We start from the raw sequence: 19142 nt of genomic DNA on the forward strand, positions 1-19142 counted from the left end.
TTTGAGATCCTTGGCACAGCCATACCTGGCATATCATTCATCCTTCCATGTAACACAGTCATTTTTTTTGCCATTCTTGTCCTTTTCTCACAAGGGTTCCCTTTCCACGCTTACCCAGTGCAGTACTACATATGAAATCTGCCTGCCTTACCTGTATTTTTCCCATATTCAAGGCTTTTAAGCAAATACTCGCTTTACTAATACATACACGCTGATACAATGTGTTTCACGTAACTACCAGCAACTAGAACAAAAATACACATACGCTTATAAATTATACACACTGCAGTTCCAAATGCCTCTCAGCAGCGGGGCCAGAAGGACATGGGTAAAACAGGGGGTGAAAAGAGTCCTGTGCAGCATCCTGAATGTGCTGTCAGCATCTCTACAGGGAATTCCAAGAAAGCAGGGAAGCGGCTGTGGCTCGCTCTTGCCTTTTGCACTCTTGCACTCCTTGAGGGTAGGAACGCTACCAGATTGTGCGAGGAACGGTCTTGGATTTTCCCTCAGTCGCCTTTTACTGAACTTCTGAGAAAAGCCAGCGTTAGGTCAGGACTTTGGATCGGTTGAGCTGAACTAAATCACACTGGCACCGCAGAAAGGGGAATTACACGCAAAGAGCAAACATTCAGTAGCACCATCTCTTTGTCCGACGTCTTCATGCAGCTTTTAACTACTTCTGCTCCCAGCTGCCCCACATCTGAATTTGTTGGCCTAGGCAGCCTTTGCCTAGAGATGTTTTGCAGATTAGTTCCTGTTAACTAGTGCAGGTGTGCAGAGCTCAGAGCCATAACGTACCGCTGAGCCACGGGTTAAAGCGTTTCAAGAATTTGTCACGTAACTGACCTCAGTGTTTAACTTAAATCTTCATCTCTGGCAAAGAAGCTAATTTGCCGCTTAAATTTTAAGTATTTATGTGCTTATAATGACTTCAAGCTTTTGTATATGCCCACCTACATCTACAAGGTAATGCTAACCAGGGTCACCATGCTTAAAATATACATGGCTGAGACTTCCATTGTTAGTACTATTATAGTGAAATCAATAGGAGAATGAGAGACTTTTTTTTGCAAAGATTTGCTGCAAAGGAGTGGTTAAGTATGTTCCCAAGAAAAGCTATTAATATTAGACTGTAGCCTCCTTTACTAAACAAACCTATGACTCATTGTACGCAATACCAGGAATTATGCATACTGTAGTCAACAAATGTTATATTTTTTAAACAAACCAATAAAGCTATCATTTAATTGCTTAGCAGATATTTTAGAGTAAATATAAATCCCATAAAGCTTTCACAACTTCTGCTCTGTGGTTTAAATGCACCTGAAAGACTGCTAGTTTTCTCTGTGCTTCTTAATCGTATGTTAACAGGTTTGTAGGCAAAACTATTCCTGATTTGTTTGGCCAGATGTGTCTTCTGCCCTGTACCGACCAATTCCTTTAGCACAACACTTCTTCATTTTATGAGAACAAAGCTTCTTAAATCAGGGTAATAGGGAATAACAAGGTCCCACTGGAAAAAAAAAAAAAAAAGGAGTGGACATTGATTCTGACGATGAATCATCGAGGACGCTGTTTTTATCAGCTCCAGGAAAAACGGTGCTTTCAAGCACAAGTCCTCCACGTGTGCGTGCCCACACTGGCGTGCCCGTGCTGGCGTGTTTGGCAGCAGAGCTGCAAGGCAGCACAGCAGGAGTCCAAACCTGCAGCTGTTGGTCTCCAGTGGCCACCACCAAAACACCTTGCCAGGTCCCATTGCCTTTCTGTGCATGCCGCTGATTTAATGGTACTTGAAACAGGAGCGTGTCCACAAGCGGGGCTTGGCTTTGGTGTAGACTGGAGTGGGCAGAAGCGAGGGTAGGGCATAGACCTAAGAGACTAAGAACAACAACTTAGGAAGGATAGAAAACCACTAACAACGTGCCATCAATCTAGTCAGAAAAAAATAATTGGCTGGGTGTAACACTCAGAAGAAGGATGTACGCTTGCAGAAATTCTGGGGCATAATGTGGACCCGGCGCTGCCATGAGTTGACAGGCTGGGAGAGGGTGTGCCTTTGCACCTTGTACACTCCTCTCTGCAGAGGAGATCTGTATCTCCAGCCACGCATACGCATCGAGACCCAGAAATCCTACAGCTAATGGAAACACTTAGTGTGCTCACAGAGAAACCCAAAGCAATTTTACTCTGCCTCTTTCCTTTAACCAGCTTCTGGTCAGGTGGAATGATTTTTGCATTATCTTTATATTCAATAAAAATGCATAGACATTTATGGGGTTTGTTCTCTTCAGTATTTTGTTTTGTGGTAAATCTGATATACAGTCGGTCTCATGTTTGAGGATTTAATAACCAGGAATTAAGAAAGTCTGAAAGCCAGAGCTCCCCTTGGCTTCAGACAGTGTAGTGTTGTCCCAAATCTGGGTTCTTTATCACCGTGGTGAGCAAAGAGCCGATCCACACACAGAGGAGAGGTATTTATTTCACTTCTGCACAGAGATGGGTGGTAGGTGGTTCATCCACAAAGCTAGCACAGCTTGGCTTATACACTGTAAGTTTTTACAAAAACCGGCTAATTAGCATACTACTCACCCGCGGCTCACGATTTCACAATAAACTCCTGTTGGCTACTTGTATTCTTGCTTCACATTAAAGGTATAGTACATTCCTAAATGACTCTGCATGCTCAGTGAGCGGGGGTCTCATCTAGGAGATGTACAGTTTAAGATTGGGAGGTGTGGTTTTCACATTCTAATGAGCTAAGTTCACCTAAGGGACACATACTTTTTATTTTCAACACTTTGTAACAACCAGCAACCTTGCAGTTTTAACAGAATGCCCCAGTTTTCCCTGCGTGAGGTTCCTTGTGTCTTTTTGCTATCAATAGGCTGATACAACACATCTGTTTCCTTTGATTGCCCAAGGTCTTTTCTTCCTTAGCAACATCTTATCTGCTTTGCCTTCATCAGTAGAATCTTTCTTCATTACTTATATAAATATATTTTGTATTATATCCACACACACATAAGGGTAAGCACCAGGGAACCACTTGTTAAAATTTCTGCTCTCTTCTCTGAATTTTATGCTGGTAAGACAATCAAAAAAGAGAAAATATTTTTCCTTTGCATCCTTCCATGCCCAAATTGAAAATTTGTTAACAAGCGTGAGGAATTAAATTAGATTGATAAAACTCAATGATCTTCAGTCACTACTCATTTCAGGTAGGAGGAGAATAACATTTGCTGGTGGATTGTTTTCCTGTGAAAGAACTGGACACGTTTGTGAGAATAGCGTCATTTTTCTGTAGGGAAATTTTGTTTGCTAACAGCAGGCTGATTTTATCATCAGATGCGAATGTGCAGTCAAAAAACTTAAATGCTTTAATTGGAATAGAGGAGATGCTCTGACTATGAATCACTGAAAGGCTCTATCGACTTTCTAACCAGTGGGAATGACTTGCCACTGGTGGTCTCAGACCAGTCAGGCCAGGTATCTTGGCCTTTGACATGCAGAAAGGCAGGAAAGTTCCAGGCTATTCATCTTTTTCCTCCTTTATCTCTTTATAGTCTCAGTATGAAAGAACTTAAAATTTAATCTAAGTTAATTAAATCAGTAACTGCACAGAAAATCACATAAACTGAATTAAACACGTTCAGACACTTTTGCCCTTATTTTGGAATAAAGATTAACTAGATTAAAAGCAGTAAGATTAAAAGTGAACGTTGTCTACACAGCTTTCCTGTGGATTATCCAGCTCACAATAAATTCCTAGATTTATTTTGGACTGAATTTCCTGAGTGCGGGTAGTGGACAAACGCCAGGGACAGCCATTCCACAAGCTCTTTTGGGATGCTGACTAATCATCCACAGTAAATACTATGTTCCGTGACAAGCATCCCTTTGTGATAAAGCTCTGTATCTGCCGGATTCAGAGAGCGTTAGAAGGGGAATCCAAAACCTGCAGCCTACGGGAGGGAGACGTTGAACTGGTTTCTTGCAGCTGCTGTCCCAGGCAGCTTGAAGCAGTAGCTGCAAGTACTCTAGGATGAACACGAGAGGTACGGCTCACTGTAAAATCAGTAACAATTCAAATTCTCTTGCTTGACCGTGGTTCATTTGATTGCCACTTTTGTTGGCTCATGACACATTACCACAGAGGACTTTCTCTCCCTGCATACGCTGCTAGGGGGGAAGTGTGTCAAATGGTTTTGTAACAATTCGTTGATTTTAAGGATTTCTAGGACTCTTAGCCTGAACTGCTTTTTTTCTGGTTTGATATATGTTCAGGCTTAATTTCTCCATCACCTTTGAGATTATTGGGGAATTTGCTTTTGTTTTTGTTTTTTGGTTTGGTTTGGGGGTTTTTCCCCCCCTGTGTGGATTGGAGTGGTTTTTTTGTTGTTTACTTCTTTTTTTTTTTTCATATCTGTCCTTTTTCAAATCTATCGTATCCTAAAACAGAAGCAACTGAGGGTTTGTTAGACGGTAATTATACTACAATTATAGGTTTGATTTTTAAAGTCAGTTGAAAGTTTTAGAGAAAGCAAGCTTTAACCCCTCACCTAAGAAGATCAACAAGAGATACAATTTGCGTTTGAACTAGACTTATTCATTTTAAAGCCTGAAGTTGGTGGTACACACTTTTCCAAACACAGTTAATATCCAACTGCTGAACACTAAATAGGAATTTCCTGTTTCTTCATACATAAAGGCCTTGGGTTTATTTACACTCCTACCTCTTCTAAATGTGGAAAGAGTAATGAAAAAACCCACTGTTGAGAAAAGTTAACTGTGTGGAAAAAGGCATTTGAAAAAATGCATCATGCCTTGTGAACTTCATCTATCCGAATACAGAAATGTCTTGAAATGATTTTAAAGTTCTGATTGGATTAAAAATAAATAAATTCTAGTGTAAATAGCATGAGGAGGGGAGAGGTTGCAATGAAATCCAGGTTTTTGTTCTCTCTGCTTTTGCATGATGACTGGTAGAAGAGAGAGACTGAGCCAGCTTCAATAAACAAAGTTCTCATCTACCAAGGTCTTTGAAAAGCCAAAGCCTTTGTATTTGTCTGCAGTACCTGTCATTATTGTGCTCGTGTTGCTATCTGTCAATATTGGCTGAATATTCCTAAAAACAAACAAATGTATAGACTTTTAGGGGTAGAATACATTCCAAATTACATGCGATGAGTATACATTATGCAATCGTATCAGTTTTAGTTTTCACAATTCACTGTGAAATGCAGGAGAACATGATCTTATTTTGTGCCCAGAGAATACAACAGACTTAAAATACAGTTCTGTCATGGGTGCAGAGGAACATTCCCTTCCTCAGAGCAGGAAATTAGCAGACATCAAAATACACGACGTTTCATTAGAGGAAAAAAAGGAGAGGTAACTTGCAGATTAAACAGAAAATAAGCACTTTGCCATGTAGTTCCGAAACGATATTACTGCTGTTACACTTACAAAATGAATGGATCTTTAGCTTTAAGCAAGCTGTGCAATTTAGGGATCACTGTAAAAAAGAATGCCACATGTAATAAATCAGAGTTGCAGAAATGGGTTGCTTACAGCATTCATCCATTAACTCATTTCCTTGAGAAGGATCACAAATAGAAGACAATCCAGACTCGTTAAATCTCATGCGCTGTCTTAAAAAGGGGGGAGAGGAGTTACAAAATAAGCTCTGATTATGCCAAAGCATGAGAAATGTGCTAAGATTAATCAAACCATGTGGAAAAAAATGATAAAGACACATGCTGAAATGGAAAATGAGGAACAATAAAAGTATATGAAAAAATGCATTCAATTTTACAATCTTTATTCAAAGTTAAGCAATTCCTTTTCTACAGAAACAAGTTGTGGCAAACAGACAAAGATAAAAATTATCTGTCTTTAATTTCAAATTGTGTGTGATAGGTTTTGTGGGGCAATAGTTCCCTTATGCCCACTGCAAAACAAACTTGGATGTGTGTATAAGGTAGACAACACGTGGAGAGTATTGCACTTGACATCCGAGCCTTGGTTCCCAGGCTCATTACCCACAACTTATATTACACAATAAAGTTGAATGAAGTCTGAACATATACAGTACAGGTTAACGTGAAACTTTTACAAATCAAATTAAAATTTATCCATTTAACATTCATTACTGAAATTACCATTCTACAGGTTGTAAAAGATACACAAATACCATAAATTTGCTAATGATTATCCTTTTATTTAGTTTAACTCTTCAGTGAATAGAAGCATTACTATCAAAAATGTTTTGGCCACTCTCAAGGTCCAGCCTCAGGTCAAAACAATATTCATGAAATCAGCAGAAAGACTTTTTCATCCCACTCACCACACAAAACCCCACTCATAATTTTATGGAGAAAAAAAAAAGGAAAAAAATGAACTTTGGTACAAATGCTACAAGATAAAAACGATACAGTTAATAAAAAAAGATGAACACAACTCTTGTTTCTAGGGTGAATGCCAAGTAAGATCTTGAAAGTTCTTGAAATCTGGGGCTTTAGTCAAAAATTACGATCTAAATTAATGCTGTTAAAAGAATGGCTCGTACGAATGAGCCTGGTTCTTGGATGTCCCTCAATAACAGAGACCTTTCTCACCAAGCTCTTCTATTTTCTCTCTTCTGATGAATTCTTCCTTATTTGAATGATTTCCATCCTGACGATTTTGAAGGTGCACAGAACATTTATAGTACAGTCAATCACAGAAAGGAAATGGGAAAATTATACTGCCTGATTTCTGTACATCTTTTACAATTAAGAAGATTAATTGGACTGTAAACATTGCCTACATACCAAATTGGGTCTTTGCTGACGATTAGAGGATGCAAGCGATAGGAAGAGAGTGAGTAGCTTTGTGAAATGAAATCTCCTGTAATAACAGGGAATGTAGACCACCAAGTGTTTGATATGAAATATGAACACCACTTTGTTAACAACATCTGAATACTGAAATGTAGTTCAATATTGAAATGGGTGACCTAGAGAAGAACCCTAATATTAAGCAGGAGAATCAGCCTTCTCAGAAACAGAACTTAAAAGGTATTTAATAAACAGTACAGATTTTTATTACTTTAAAAGTAATTTAAATATTTTCATTTTTTTTCAGAGAAAGTTTGTCATTTGATAACTTCTACATGAAAAACAAAGAAGAGTAACAGATAATTTACATGGGCTAAATCCACATTTCCCTGGGCCCTTAGGCAATCCTGACTTAAGTAGAATCTGAGACAGGATCCGGGGGCCAGCTTTGCCTCCTGTGAGTTTATCCGTGTGCCAGGAAAACAGGATTTGGTCCCACGTGTAACTTGCACTGACATCTGTGTGAGTCTAGTGGTTGGAAGGGGTTGGAAGTGGGCTGGAAGGGCTGCGGATGCAGGCCTTTGTCTGTGCACAGTTCCCACTGTGAGATGTGCAGGAATACTGAAGAGTACAGATGCGAACCTGTAATTAATCTGTTCCAGTCTAACGACAGCCGTCATTTCCTTCACACTGCAATCTTTTTGAATGTAAAACGTGGTTATAGCATCACCTTCTTCCCAAAGGCATCTGATACTGTTTATTTCTTTTTGCACAGAAATATATTCTATAGGTTCTAATCCACTAAAAGACAGCATTAACCAGTTTGTTTAAACAAAACAATCTTTGTAAACGAAAACTAATAGTTTCATTGAAACTAGATCCTCATCTGTAGCCATTGACTCCAGTAGGCTTTGGATCAGGCCCTAAAACAGGCATGGGTCAGAGCTAGCTAATAGATCAGTCTCGCATCCAGGAGCTGCAGAGGATATAGAGACTGAAGTTGCACAGACTTTGTAAATATTTATTAGAAAACAGACATCAAGTTTTTCAAATCAAGTCCATGATTTACCGTAGAAAATGTACATAATTGTTTGTCTGTGACTGTGTCAATGTACCTTTGGTTTCTACGTCGTCTTTTTTAAGTACATTCATATGTACATTTTGACCATCTGTTCCAGGGTACTAAAAAATGCAGAGGAAAAGTGATATTAAAAAGTAAAGTAAATTATTGTTAGCTTAAAAGAGCCTGATGTTGTAATTTTTCATGCCAGCATGTTAGCTGATGTTGTCAGGGCTTTTTTTTTTTCCTAGTGCTGTGCATGACAACAGCATTACAATTTAAGAATTTATGGCAAGTCTTTAGTAACAAGCTAAAACTGAGACTTTAAAATCCTCATTAGTGTTATAGAAATTAATATGAAATGGAATCCATACATCTATTTGTTGCTTAGTTTAAAAAAAATTGCTGAATGCATTATTTCATACGTGAATAAATGGTTTGGCTGCTGGGCATTAAAAGAACCTCACAATTTTGGATATATCAACAAAAGAGTACTGTCTTTGTGTGTGATACTAAGTCTTTGTGTATGAACTTTTCCCTCATCTAAAGAGCTCCTGCAACAATTCATGTAATGGTCCAGCATGCGAGGTTTATTTTGAGTGCCTAAAGAGGACGTAAATGGTAAAATGCAGTTCTGGTAATCCTCTGGTTTAAAGTTTCTCCACTAGAGTCTCTAATTTACAAATATTCCTCTTTTGCTCTGGATCCTCTCTACTAGAATTTAGAGGAAAGAGAAAAAAAAAAGGGGGGAAAAAAGCAGGCTATGCCTGTAACAGAAAACAACTCTGCAAGTGAGTAAGGGATTGGTGTAACTTTCCCAGCTTTCCCTGAGATAACCCCAGGGATCAGGTTCTTAAAGAATATCAAACAGCAACAAGGACAAGGAAAGAGGGGGAAAAAGGACAAGGAAGAAGAGTTAGAGAGGAGGTGTTTCTCTATACCTTAGATACACAGAAGATAGGCAGTAACACTACTTGTCTTGATGAAAAAGTATTTGGTGACACAGGTGATATGCGGAACCTCTAACCTCAGTAGCTTAAGCAACATTCATGAAAAGGTATCTTTTTAAATTTAAACCAGCCCACCAAATAGGCTGGTACAAATACATTCCTAAACACAAATATATGGGATTGTATTTATGAACAAAGCAATATACAATTCATTGCATGTACCCAATTTCACAAATATAGGCTTACATATGATAATTTTTAATCCTCAGTATTGATGAGAAAATTAAAAATATTTGTGATGCTATTTGTTTAAGATGGGGGGCTTTAATATTAAAGTTGGGGGGGAGGGGTAATATTTCTAGTAAACTTTACCACTATCTATAGTTTTCCCAACACAAGATATATTTTCTCTAACAGATGATTATACCACTGCAACGTGCAAACACATACCACATAACCAGCTGAGAAGAAACAAGTGCTTTTAGACTTCCTGCCGGTAAAACTAAGTTTGTAGTGTCGGAGTGCTAATAGAAATCTGCAGCCATGGGCCCTTTTTGCTTTTCTTGGTTCTTGTAAGTTACATTTTTAAAAGTGGTTGTTGAGCCTCTGTACAGTGGATTTGTTTCCTAAAAAAAACAAGAACAGAAGAAATGGAGTCATGCAATATTTAAATATTTAACACATCTTGCCATTGCTTCAGCTGCAAGCAGATGTAGCCACAGACTGCTGCCTTGAGCGCACCTCTTCAGCGAAGGGATCATTTTGATCCATCATTCCTGACCCAGTGTTATGATGCAGGTCGTACATGCACCAGCTGGCACCACTCGGCTTCCCAATGTGCAGGAGAAGATGGTTTGTGCTCTACTTTGTGAGAATCTCACTCCAGACCTCTGCCTGGCCCAGCAATTCATTCCCAACAGCGGGCGATGCAGGCTGCCCATGGAAAAGCTGACACACATCTCACAAACCTCCCGGCTCAGAGAGGATGTCCTCCTCCTATGGGTTTGTCTATAGACATTTTGAATCCATGCAAACATTTATCATCTAGAATACCTTTGGAAATAAATCCTATGCCTTAACCAAGTGTTGTGCAGTGATGTTTTTTGGCTCCTTTGGAGCCTGCTATCTCACCGTCCTTGGATGGGAAAAGTCAGTGAACAAATGTCCCATCTTCAGTTTCCCCAGTCATAATTTTAATGTCCAATATCACACTCTCCTCCAGCTATTTCTTTTCCCCAGTGGGGACTTCCAGTCTCTTTTACAGAAGTAATTTCCTACCTTGGTCATTTTAGAATAGCCTTCAGCAGCTCACTTATATTCCAAACGACTGAAATTAAGAGAGGTCTACATGGGGCAGCACCAACCAGTCTAGGGTCAGGAACACACTTCCCTTCGTGTCTGCCTCCCAGATTAGAGTAATGTGCATCATCAAACAAATATGTCCAATATAATTTGTGTATCAGATGTTGTGGTTGGGCCATTCTAAAAAAACAGATAGCGTCTCAGTGGCGAGGTGTGACTTGTCATGGTCCTCTTGCTTGAGCCCCACAGACTACCATGTCCTGGGAGAAGGGCAGGTCCCACCTGTGCTTTTTATCCTGGCCTCTCGTCATTCCCTTCCCGTCATTTCCTCTTGCAACAGAAAAGAAAATTTAAATGCTTCTATCAAGTTTATCCTTCCCTTTTGCCATATGTAGCTCTCTCAAAGGATTAAGAAAACATTCTCAAGTGGCCTTGACTGTAAGTAACTGATTTTTCCCGTCTCAAAAGCTGAAAGGCTGGCAGTGTCCATCCTTGCAGAAGTGTTGCAATCACAGGGCTTTGTACGAGAATGGAGCGGGTGAACAGCAGCCTGTTCTCCTGACAGCCCCCAGAAACGCTTACTCAACATGTTTTTTTTTCAAAGACCCTCAGAATCCTTAAAACTTTTGCAGAAGAGCAAAAAAGTCAAGGGCAGAAAGGAAAGAAAAAAGGGAACAAACGGTGTAAGATTTCATTAGACAGACATACGCAAGCTATAGATAGAAGATAAGGCCTGAATTTCTCAGTTTCTCTGTCCTTTTACCTACATTTTAGACAGCTTACAGTCATTGTTCCTCTGTGTAAGTGGAGAAAATTAAACCAGGAGATTGAACCCTAGCTATTTTTCATCACTAAAAAAAATTAATTTTATTTTGTAGAATACTAGAAGTAGTGAAAATCTACCAGTAAAATCTACCAATTTAAAAGAATGAAACCAAGACACAAATAGAATTTTAAAAGCAATTGTGCATCATGCAACCAAGTTAAAGAGCCTCGTATAAAATGAATGCATTTCACATACCGTTTGCCATTTCACTTTTGATTTTTCTGCTTCAAACTTGGCCACCTCTTTTCGGTCTTGAACTGACACCAGTAATTTCCATATACAAAGTAAAACAATGCCAATGAGAAGGATGGCAAGGGTGACGCCCACCATTATCATTGGGATATTTGGAAGCTGTGGGCAATCTGTGGAAACAAAAAGAATTATGACTATGGATATCCAATCAGTAAATTTTAGGCAATTAAAAACAGCCAAGAGGCATGCCAGGTTTCTCATACGGTGCGAGCTGTGCATGCCTTTTCCTTCAAGTCTATATTATTTCCCTCCTGCTACCTGCTGTTGTGGTTTAACCCCAGCCAGCAACTAGAACCATGCATCCACTCGCTCACTCCCAAGTTGGGATGAGGGAGAGAATCGAAGAGTAAAAATGAGAAAAAACTCCTGGGTTGAGATAAAGACAGTTTCACAGGTAAAGCAAAAGCCGCGCACACAAGCAAAGCAAAACAAGGAATTCATTCCCTGCTTCCCATCAGCAGGCAGGTGTTCAGCCATCCCCAGGAAAGCAGGGCTCCATCACACCTAACAGTTACTCGGAAAGACAAACACCATAACTTCAAACATCCCCCCCTTCCTTCTCCTTCCCCCAGCTTTATATACTGACCATGACGTCACATGGTATGGAATATCCCTTTGGTCAGTTGGGGTCAGCTCTCCCAGCTGTGTCCCTCCCAACTTCTTGTGCCCTCCCAGCCTGCTCGCTGGTGGGGTGGGGTGAGGAGCAGAAAAGGCCTCGAGAGCTTAGCTAAAACTAAAACCACCAGTGCACTGTCAAATGTATTTCTCATCCCAAATCCAAAACACAGCGCTATACCAGCTGCTAATAAAAAAGTTATCTCTATCCCAACTGAAACCACACCTGCTAAAGGGTTTGTGAAACTGGCTGAAAAATAGTGCGTTAAAATGTTTAAAAAATCAGTTGCTAACTTCTTCCACTGCTCTTCTACTGTGTTGATTAGCAGCTGCTGGATACAGACCCAGATTCTGAAAAGTTAGAAAATTATTTTCAAATTTGTGTCATTATACATCTAAAAAGCAGGGCTGAGTTGACAAGATTATAAGTTTTACAATGTTACAGCTGAAGCTGTACTTCAACTGACTGATATTCAGTGTGTTGCAGAAGAAAAGACTCTAGTGAGATCTGTACCAGAGTGAAGAGACCAACGATACTGAGAAAAAGGAGGAAACTGCATTTCGCCCATGAAAACAATGAGAAAAAAAATTCCATTACACTTGCTGAAAAGATTGAACTGAACCATTTGACGGAATTTTGCATTTCAAGTTCTGCAATAAATTTTATCACACAACATTTCAGAGTCAAAAATAAAACTGAAGTTTTTGTTTCACCAAAACATAAAGTTTGATTCTTGTAATATGAAGAAGTATTGATCATGAAAGTCACTGAACGCTATTGTTTTACCAAGTTTTCTGCTGAATCAGGTTTAAGGACATTGAAAATCCATTTTGGTCTCATTTGGCTTACATGAATTGTATTTCACATTACTTTTTTGCTTGATGTCATCATTTAACTACTTGACAGGATTTGGCTTGAGCTATGAGTTAATGCTCTGGCTACTGATGCTGTCTTGACTTTGGTTCCATAAATGAAACCAATTTCTAGAGCATTATTGGACGTCTCATCTCCGGTCACGTTCGCATGCATCACAACCACCACGGCACAATAGTTTCAAGGCTCAGGAGCAGAACAGCAGATGACAGCAGAGCTGGTTATTGCAGAGCTGTGGGAGGGCCACTACACATAAGTTAACAAACTGTGCCTTGCTTACAATATTCCTGTCACTTTTTTTTTGGATCTACTTAAAATGCATAGTAAATGTATTTAATGAAGAGAATTTTTTTCAGCGGTTTACCCTTAAATTCTTGAGTCTTAGGGGTGTAGTTTGTAAACTACCTTTTGTTACAACCATCTTTGCTGTAATAGTAACCTATATAAAACCAGACCACTGTTGTTACGGTAGAAGCTGCTTTTCCTGTGCAGTGAAATCACTTTTGTTCTCACAGAGAAATGCCACACAAAGGGTTAACAAAATAAACGCCATTTGTGCCAACAGAACAAGGCTGCAAATCTACATGGCTTTCCCTAAAATATACCTTACAGTTAGCACCAATAAACAGGGTGTGTCCAAAGTAAAAAAAAAAGGAAAAAAAAAAAGGTTTTTATTGCTTGGAAACTAAACCGGCAGCTGGAAAGTGGTGTCCGTGTTCTCTCCTGTCTTACGTGATTAAGAGCTTTAATGAAAAATCAGTTATGCAAAATATTAAAAACTTAATAATGTTACAACATTAAGTGTAATTATAAATATATTTTAGAATTTCATCAGGTCTACCCAACCGGATAGTCTTTTGGATATTTGTCCCTCTGTGAAATACAAAGTGAAAATTTCAAAGTGAATTACAATTTTCTCGTGTAATGCAAAGGACATTCGGTATTATCATCTTAGAACTGCACAGGGTGTTAGAAAAACTAACTTACTCTTGCAGCCCAGGGATCATTCTGCTCATCTTTCATGAAGGGCCGAGTATTTATCTTACTACCACATAAAATAAATACTCGAGGAGGTGCTCTTTGGGCTGGGCAGAGGAGAGCTACGAACACAAGGAGGTGCAGTGTTGCTTAAAACTGCTCAGCTTCTAGATAGCTCAGCCTGCCAGTATTTTTAAATTAGATTTCATGTAGGAAAAGCAATATTTACTGCTTACCTTTCTGTTCTATGCTATGAATGACTGTCCTCCCCTGTTCATCCATAGCCAGTAGAAATGTGGTTATACATTCATTTTCCCACTGCAAAGAGCAGGGAATGGATTTATCCTCCGAATAATCTGCAGAAGGAGGGGGAGAAAAAGTCATTCGTCAGATCAAATGAAATTTAATGTGTAATAACAAGAGTGACTGCTGGCATCATGTTTGTCACAGCCTTGTCTGTGGATGGTAAGGAGTGAAAAACGAAAGCAGAAATACCTTAGAATTTCTACTAAATCTAACAGCTTTTCTTCCACCCCAGTTTTGTTTTGTGTCAGATTTTTTACTCATATTTCCCAAGAACTGATCCAGGTGTTGTCAGTCTGCACTGACCACCCAGCGCACCCTATTAATCTGGTGTACTGTGAATTTCAATCAATTGGAAGTGCTTGCAAGACACTTCACCTCCAGCTGTCTAGGAAATTTAATAGTCCCCAATTATAGGGCAAAGTAAACAGTATGTTCTCTTTGGTTTACAGCTACTCCAACTGTGTCTAGATTATGTTTCAGAAGTAGATATACATACATCAAACAGCAATGGATATTGCTAAAAGGGCTGCCATTTATTTTTTCCACAATATCCCTGTCATAGATTAGTGCGTCCAGTACTGCCGCAACAATAAATATAAATTAATAACAGAAAACTGTGATTCTGGGATCTTTTTAATGTGATTCCAGGGGAAGCAGAGAAAAAGTGACCTGAGGTGACAGTCTGCCACAGTTTATTTGTCTCTCCATTTAATGTAGAGCTAAGCAAAAACTTAATCCATTTTTTTTTTTCCAGATGATTCCTAACTGGGAAATCTTTTCTGCTGAGAAAAGCTCATTCAAAGGGAATGGGGAGACAGGAGGAAGTTGGCTGTGAGGGATGATATAAAACAAATAAGACAGCTGAAAATTGAGACTACGGGTCCGGAGCCAGAAACACCGTAATTCGGAGCCTGACCATTATATAATATTTTTACAGAGCAAAAATATCCAACCCTATAACTGTGTGCAATTATATCTCTGTGGCTGAATGCTTGTTAAGTTTCCATATAACCCATGTTTTAAAGAACATTGGAAACCTAGGTATGCTTTCAATACATTTTTAGTAAAACTTCTTAGGTTTTTATTTTTAGAGGTAAGAAAAACCAGTAAGCTTCTCAAGCATTTCTTTGAAAACCATCATCGCTTTAACCTCTCCATTATTTCTTACCAGTCAAAAGTCTTACTGAAATTTCATAAGCAACTGCGCTAAAAATCTTAAGTCCTTAAACTTTAAAGAAGACTAATGAAACATAAAGTAGGAATCTCACAGGAATACGGATTTTCAAGAAATCCATGGCACATAAAAAAGTAAGTGCTCGCTCTTTTTTCTTTTTCTTTTTTTTTTTTTTGCATATTGCTTATTATCGTAGGTTTGATCTTATGGAAAAGACTATTAAAGACCATAGAGAATGTAAAAGTATAAATAGTTGAGTGCTCAGCAGTCCTTTTCTCTGCTTGTTTTAAAGTGAGAATCACATCTGGTTGGATTTTAATGGAAACACACTCTTGATTTGTGACAATTTTGCTTTTAACCTGTTGCCTGTCCTTGCTGGCAGTGCAATACGTTACCTATCAAGGTGACAGGCAGACAAGACTTGCTGATTTAACGAGATTTGTTTTTGTTAAAAAGACTACAAACTGCAGACTGAGTGTACTCAATTAATGGCACTCAGTGCCAGGTCGCAATTCCAGTAACACTGTCACAAGTTATGCAATATTTGTTATTTCCCAACGCGTTTAAGCAAGCAGACCCGAAGAATATTGGCTTGCTATTTAAAAAAAAAAAAAAAAAAAGAAAGAAAATTGGCTTGCTATTTAAAAAAAAAAAAAAGAAAGAAAATGGTAGTTGTTAGCTGTCCTGCAGGCAGAGAAAAATTTGCAGGCATATGCCAAATATCACCCAGAAGGCAGTAACTGCAAATATATTAGTTATTTTTAAATTGTAATTTTTAATTTAATGTCATAATTTGAGACCAAGTGGAACACAAATCTGATGGTGTGCAAGGATGTAGAAATGACAGCAAAAATGGCAGTTCAAGCTATTCCGAACGCAGCTTATGCTTAGTATTTTTATTTCTCTGATGCTATTTTTAGGATGAGTGATCACTAAGAGAAACTATTGCATAGATTATTTTCAGTTCATCAGCACAAAAATTTGCCTAGGTAGATAAACTCCTGTAATTTACACCTGAGTAATTTTCTCTGTTCTGCAGGGAATCATCATACTTTTTCCGCTTCTGCCTCCAGCCTAATTCCATTAATTTCAATGGTATTTGATATCACTGGAGTCACACTGGAAGAAGAATTGCATAACGGTGGCAAACTGGATCCTTGAAGTGTAAAAGACTGTTTCCTAACAGATACTTAGATAAAAGATTTTTTTTAAAAAAAAAGTCTGTAAATTTAAAGGTTGTTATGCCCTTTCTTGTTTGTCTTTTGCTCAACACAATGCATTTTCTTAACAGTTTCATCTCACTTTGGGTCAGAAGAACAGAGCAGTGCTGATACAGAGGCTTATTCAGGCTCCAGCATCCACTTTGCTGCTGTGCTGGGAATTTTTGTGGTGTCAACACTACGGGGTAGGAAAAAACTCTGTTCCTCTGAGAAAAGTATAACTGTCCCTGTTGGGCTTGTGGTGCCCTGTGGCCAGGGTGGTGGCCGGAGACGCTTTTTAGGAACGGTAGTTCCCCCTGGGTAGCCAGTAGAGCAACAAGGGCTCCTCATAGTCCCATCTGGCAAAGGGGGAATCAGCTCGATTTAATAGTCAAATATTAAAAATGGGTGAAAACAAATATTCAAAAGCGTTGCCTGCCATGGAGATGAGCCCAGTAGGCGTGAAGCCATCAGCACCTCCAGCGCTGCCGTGTCATCCCTGACGGATCCCCAGGCGGGGATGCCGCGTGCCCCGCTGACCCTGCGGCGGGAGGAGAAAGCCCCGGCACCCCAGGAGCCGAAGCAGAGGAGGCTCAGAGGCTAAAACAGGCATTCCGGGAAATACGAAAAGGTAAAGCCTGCACTTTTTTTATTGCTCCACAGTTCCAGTCATTGAGTTGCAACATACGCATGCAAAAGAGAAAGCAAATCTTTGAATGCTAATGTCTTATTTAACCTAGAGCTATTTCTACCTTTCAAAAAGCCTTGAAGCATTAAAGAAAATGAAATATAAACCAGAAAGAAGCAGTATGCTACCATATGAAGTTGCGTAATAAGCTGTCTTAAATATTATGTGGTGGTCTAGTTATACCACTTTCAAAAATTTTTTTTGTTGAGGTAATACTGTTGTGATTTTAAGATTACTTTTTTTATTAATATTTTCAATATTTACTTTTTTTTTCCCCTCAGGACTTCTTAATGAGGCTACCTCCATGCCAAAACCAAACTTTTGTGCTATTACACAAGCATTTTAGATTAAACACAGTTTACAACATCTTCTGTTTTTGTTAATTTTTAAATTTTTTTTGGAGGAGTTTGGATGGGAACAGTTATCCAGCCTTCACTATAGCGGTGGCTGTAACTGCTGCAAATAAACTTCAAATCTAAAGAAGTAGCTGACAGTCCTAACCAGGGAAGCACAGGACACGAAAAAAAGGAAATAAGCAGGAACAGGAGATGATGTTGTCATTCTCCGATTCCTGTGACCTCTATGTGTGTGAATGGAGCCACAAAAGTCACTGTTCCTGTTCAGTATTCATACTATTTGAAAGGAGACTGTCTTATACATTCCTAGCTACAGATATCTGCCGTATGGCAATAGCAACCTGAAAATTTCGCTAACTACAGAGATACAATAAAAGTGCTCGTGTGTTTTTGAAGCTTGAAAAGATATATTTTTATATTTGTAAACATACACTAATGTCTGGAAAGTGAAAGCATAATAAAAATTTTAATAAAAATACAAGATTAGAATTAGTTTTCCTCACAAGGGCAATATTTGCAGCTTTTAAGCTCTATATTATGGAATAACGTTATCAAAGCCAAAAGGTGTAGGCTTTGTTGGAAAGATGTGTAACAGTGAAATTTGTGAAAGCTTGCAGCTCTGGATGGGCTCCCATCAGTTTGCAGGCACAATCCTTAGGTGTCCATACAGCAGTCTGCGTTGTCGTCCTGACTTTTACTCTTGCCTGATTTAATGCTTATGTTTACATCTGTGGTGTGGATATAATGCACCTGTGTCCTGCCTCACCTAGCAGTCGCGCTTTGCCATAGGACTGGTGCTAGGGTTGCCATTAGAATAAACAGACTGCCTACAGCACAGGCAAGCACCTTCCTCTACAGGAAAGAAAAGGACTTTGATGTAGTATTTCATTTAATGTTGTATTTTTTTTCTGAGGATAATTCCTATTCCAGAAATTCCCATTGATGGAGAGCAGTTTTGAATTACAATGAGTAACTGAGAGAGGTGCTTAGCCTTTAGGATACTGGGAGTGTCTCAATAAAACCTGACAAGAAGCTGAATGTCTTTGCCGCAGGTTAAAGGTCTGTGTCTAGTTGCCGACTCTAATCAGGAGCCTGCATAAGGGCTGGAGTCAGGTTTTGCTTTTCCACGGTAAAAGAAGCCACCCTGGAGCTCATGGTGCAGGCTGACTTAACCTCAGGGGCTTTCATCAGCCACTCGTTTGCAGGGACCGGTATTTATTAAATTCTGTCCTTTCTTACATAAACTGATTAGAAAGTAGGTGTGATCCAATGAGTTAATTAAGCTGGAGGGGTAATACCAGCCCTGATCTGCATTTCCCACTTACCACAGAAGAACCGTAGACGGGCAGCAATTGCCTTATGATCCCTAAGATAATTCCACAGCAGAAAAACAAGGCTACTTTCAAATACAAAACTACTGAAAGTGGAAACTATCTCTAATCACGCACACAGAGAAAAGGAAGATCAAGTGTACAAACCTTCTGCAGTGCTGACAGTTGCATCAACCAATTTGCATTTTTCACTGCATTCTCCCGGTGACTTGTCATCGGAAGCCAAGTGACATTCCACACAGCTCCTGTGGAAAATAATTCAGCGGCTCATCAATCTCTGCCTGTCACAAAGCAACAACATAAAAGCCAGTACGTATGCATCTGCATTTTAAAAAGAAGCTAAACAAAAGGTCTTGTGCTATGGATACAGTAGTTCTCAGAAATATGATAGGTACGGCCACCAAAAGAAACCC

At 39.1% G+C, this 19142-nt stretch overlaps 1 protein-coding gene across 3 annotated transcripts in view; it reads right to left on the bottom strand.

Moving 5' to 3' along the window:
- Nucleotides 1–5798: 5798 nt before the first annotated feature.
- ITGB6 (integrin subunit beta 6) overlaps nucleotides 5799–19142 on the bottom strand; it is a 36302-nt gene continuing 22958 nt past the window's right edge. For all 3 annotated transcript variants that reach the window (XM_063341791.1, XM_063341792.1, XM_063341793.1), the window contains 4 exons: nucleotides 18877–18974; nucleotides 13912–14031; nucleotides 11152–11318; nucleotides 5799–9454 (listed from right to left, as the gene is read on the bottom strand). In XM_063341791.1, coding sequence (XP_063197861.1) covers nucleotides 9353–9454; nucleotides 11152–11318; nucleotides 13912–14031; nucleotides 18877–18974 — 487 coding nt within the window. In that variant the 3' untranslated portion in view covers nucleotides 5799–9352. The remainder of the gene's footprint in view (nucleotides 9455–11151; nucleotides 11319–13911; nucleotides 14032–18876; nucleotides 18975–19142) is intronic.

Source organism: Chroicocephalus ridibundus, chromosome 7 (genome assembly GCF_963924245.1).
Source record: "Chroicocephalus ridibundus chromosome 7, bChrRid1.1, whole genome shotgun sequence".
In the NCBI taxonomy this organism is placed as follows: Eukaryota; Metazoa; Chordata; class Aves; order Charadriiformes; family Laridae; genus Chroicocephalus; species Chroicocephalus ridibundus.